Source organism: Trichechus manatus, unplaced genomic scaffold, assembly GCF_000243295.1.
Source record: "Trichechus manatus latirostris isolate Lorelei unplaced genomic scaffold, TriManLat1.0 scaffold00090, whole genome shotgun sequence".
NCBI classification, from domain to species: Eukaryota; Metazoa; Chordata; class Mammalia; order Sirenia; family Trichechidae; genus Trichechus; species Trichechus manatus.
The window spans coordinates 6,121,864-6,125,916 of NW_004444026.1; the positions used below are offsets into that span (position 1 = coordinate 6,121,864).

Consider the following 4,053-nt stretch of genomic DNA (forward strand, 5'->3'; position numbering starts at 1 on the left):
TCTTTTCTCCGTTTATCATGATGTTGCTTATTGGTGCAGTTATGAGGATTTTTGTTTTCTTTATGTTGAGGTGTAATCCATACTGAAGAATGTGGTCTTTGATCTTCATCAGTAAGTGCTTCAAGTCCTCTTCACTTTAAGCAAGCAAGGTTGTGTCATCTGCATAATGCAAGTTGTTAATGAGTCTTCCTCTGGTCTTGATGCCATGTTCTTCTTTATACAGTCCAGCTTCTAAGATTCTTTGCTCAGCATACAGATTGAATAAGTATGGTGAAAGGATACAACCCTGATGCACAGCTTTCCTGACTTTAAACCACACAGTATCCCCTTGTTCTGTTCGAACGACTGTGTCTTGGTCTAAGTACACTACCCATAGGGTTTCCAAGTTCATAATCTTTACGGAAGCCAGACTGCCACATCTTTCTCCCCCAGAGGGGCTGGTGGGGTCGCACTGCTGACCTTTTGGTTAGCAGCCAAGTGCTTAAACACTGTGCCACCAGGACTCCTTATTTATTGGTTTAGTTTATAAATATATCAATATAATTTAAGCCAAAGAAATTTCTTAACCTTTGATTTGTATATGAAGTGGTCTTCTCCTGTTTTTCGTGCTTTTCAGCGTGGAAGAACTGCTGAAGCATTGACATCAGATACTCTGTTCTCTACTTAAACTCTCCCAGTGACTGCACTCCATTGGAGAAGGATTGTTTTGCAGTATTGACAAAATGCTGACACTAGGGAAATATCGCCCAGTGCACTGAATAGTAAAAATGACCTATTTTCATAACTAAAATTGCAGACTTAACGAAATTAGCCACATAAGTCTTGCAAATAAGTATAATAGTGTACCAGACCATAAAAAACAATCACTTCAGTTTTAGAGTTGGGGCTGCGATATAGCCATAGAGTTAAAAGAACAAGTGACTCTGGAACCAGACTGTATGGATTCAGATCCTTCAGCGAGTTACTTAATGTCTCTGAGAATCATTTTTCTCACCTAAAACTTGGGATAAGAATAGTTAGTTATTACCTCATAGGTCTGTTACGGAGATTAAATGAGAATTCTTGACAAGTACTTATTAAATGTGTTTTGGGGTATTAATTAACTTGTAGGATATTAGGCTTTTTTTTTTTTTATTTTAAAAAAGGCTATTCTTTAGATGAAGTAGAATCTTGCCTTCTAAGTTGAAGTCAACTTGATTTACTGTTTCCAGGAAAAGCCATGACTAGCATTTCTTTTTCTCGGTCATGCTTTTGCTCGTGACCGGCAAAACTTAATAGTCTTGAAGGAAGTTGAATTTGAAACATGAGATTCTGAGCCACCCTTATGGTAGAGGGTAGAAGTTCAAAGGAGATGCAGATTTTGTTGATAAAGTAAAGAGAATTTTAACAATTTGAAGGATTTTATTGATGTTACATTTTATTTAAAACAGTTGCCTATAAATCTCAACTAGATCTCCCCTTCGAGCCCTGGTGGTGTAGTGGTTAAGAGCTCTGCTGCTAACCAAAAAGTCAGCAGTTTAAATCCACCAGCAGCTCCTTGGAAACCCTGTGGGGCAGTTCTACTCTGTCCTATAGGGTCACTATGAGTCAGAATCAACTTGATGGCAGCTGGCTTGGTTTTAGTAGATCTCCCCCACCCCCACCCCCCCAATTCTCTCCCCACCCTAGCTGTTTAGGTAAAGGTTTTGAAAAGGCCTATGTTTCTATATTTTTTAAAACTAGGCTCTAAGAAAAAATGTTTCTAATGTAACTCACTTTTCATTCCACATAGCATTTTTCGGAAGTCACTAAAAAACATGTTTTCTTTCAAAATGAGAACAATGAAGAAATTTTTTTAGTAAGTTGAAATTATGTTTTAAAAAGAGTATTTGATTATTTTAAAACAAAGGGAAGGGTGTTCATAAAAGTGGCAGAAAATGTAGCAAACGGGTTTTTCTGGTAATAGAGGAAAGGTTAATCCCTTTAGATTATCACCCATTCAAGAAGTTTAACTTTAAGCTGTGACTTGTCTTTTATCTAAGGTATAAAAAAAAAGTCAGTTTGGAGGCCTCTGTTGAGACACTTACAGATGTATTCGAGCAAATATTTGATGTCTAGATTTAAATGTCCAGTTGGTGTGAATGAAAGGGGCTCTGATAGTGCTTGCCTACTCTATCCCAGCATTTGTACCAGGGCACTTCCTTCTTGGCCTTAGGCTGAAGGATTGTGTTTTTAATTTGGAAGCCTCTTGAGTGGACAGAATGATTTTTCTTGGAACCATTCTTGGGAGTCTGTGTTTGTGTCAGGAATCTCTGCCTGAGCTTATTGTAAGACCTCATGAGATATCAAGCAAGTTTAGTGAAATAAGTCAGCCACAAAGGGACAAATAATGTATGATTCCACTTATATGAAATGCCTTGGATAGGCAAGTATACAGAGACCAAAGTTTATTAATGATTACTAGGGACAGGTGAGAGGGAGGGAAAATGGGGGAGTCACTTCTTATTTCATGTATTTCAGCTATTCTAATTTCAAATTTAGTTGATTCTGAAGTTGTTTGTTATTCTTTTTTACACTTAATGACCATTAGACTTGACGTAGGTGTGATAAGGTCGAAGATTGGCTGCTGCTTTTTTGTAATGAGGGATTTTGGTAGTACTTTACAGAGTAGACTGACAGTTTATTTTTAGGGCATAATTTGCAGTGTCTGAACTGACAGTATTATCTGACTTTTTATAAAAGAGGTACTTATTTGACTTGACCTGGCCTTTCATTTCATTGTCCATTCTCTTCTTCATAAAGCTCTTTCCCGTAATTTTTATGACACCATTTTAACACGGCTTTTTTACCTAACAGACTATATTTTGTATTTCCAGTACATTTGCCTTGTTGTGTGCCATCAAGTTAATTCTGACTCATAGCGACCCTATAGGACAGAGTAGAACTGCCCCGTAGGGTTTCCAAGGCTATAGTCTTTATGGAAGCAGATTGCCACATCTTTCTCCCAAGGAGCAACTGGGGGTTCAAACCACCAACCATTTGGTTAACAGGCAAGCGCTTAACCACTCTGCCACCAGGGCTCCTCGCATTTACCTTACAAGACTATATGTTGTCAAATTTCCTTTGTGAGTTTTGTCTCTTCTGCTTAAAGTTAAGGATTCTCTTCCTGTCCCTCATCTACTTTCCTAATTCCTATCCCGAGATTTGGAGCCTTGGTGACGCAGTGGTTAAGAGGTTCGCTGCTAACCAAAAGGTCAGCATTTTGAATCCACCAGCCACTCCTTGGAAACCCTATGGGGCAGTTCTGCCCTGTCCTATAGGGTCACTATGAGTCGGAATAGACTCAACAGCAGTGGATTTATCCCAGGATTCAGCCCTAAGCGCCATTCCTATAAAGCTTTTCCTTTTCTCTCTGGGAAAGTAAGTACAGCTGCTTTGTTCCTCCTGTGCTCACACAAAACCTTTGCACAGCTCATCTCATCACGTTGTAACTACCCATCACCACCCTTCCCCACCATAGGACTGTAACTGTTTGAAGGCAGGGTCTGTTCCTCATTTATTTCTGTATCTTGAGTGCTTAGCACAATGACTGGACTGGAATAGGGGTTCAAATTTTTTTTGGTTGGATGAGGGTGGATTATGAAACATATATAGGCATGTTTTATAAATACATTGAAACATACTGTAACTATTAGAGTGTTCCATATGATAATAGTTATGATAAAGTAGAGAGAGGTTTTTTGGTAATACCAGAGAGGTAATTTAGGATGTTGTGCTATTTTGCTACATCTGACTCTTCTGTATTTCTTTCCAGCATACAAGACAGTATCAGGAGTCAATGGTCCACTAGTGATCTTAGATCATGTTAAGGTAATACCACTATCTGTTATAGTTTGACCATTTATGAAGTTAAAAATCCTGTAAATCCTTTAAAATTTATGTTAAGCCATTCCTTGACCTCAATGTCAGTGCTATACAGGAGACAAAAATTTCACACCAGAAATCAGAATACCAGATTCCAGTACTGGATGTACAGTGAATTCTGTTTATAGTGTTGAGTCCCTCATCTGCAAA

At 38.4% G+C, this 4,053-nt stretch overlaps 1 protein-coding gene across 1 annotated transcript in view; it reads left to right on the forward strand.

Moving 5' to 3' along the window:
- ATP6V1B2 (ATPase H+ transporting V1 subunit B2) overlaps positions 1-4,053 on the forward strand; it is a 35,044-nt gene that overhangs the window by 4,616 nt on the left and 26,375 nt on the right. Inside the window, exon 2 of the mRNA XM_023736701.1 lies at positions 3,794-3,849. Coding sequence (XP_023592469.1) covers positions 3,794-3,849 — 56 coding nt within the window. The remainder of the gene's footprint in view (positions 1-3,793; positions 3,850-4,053) is intronic.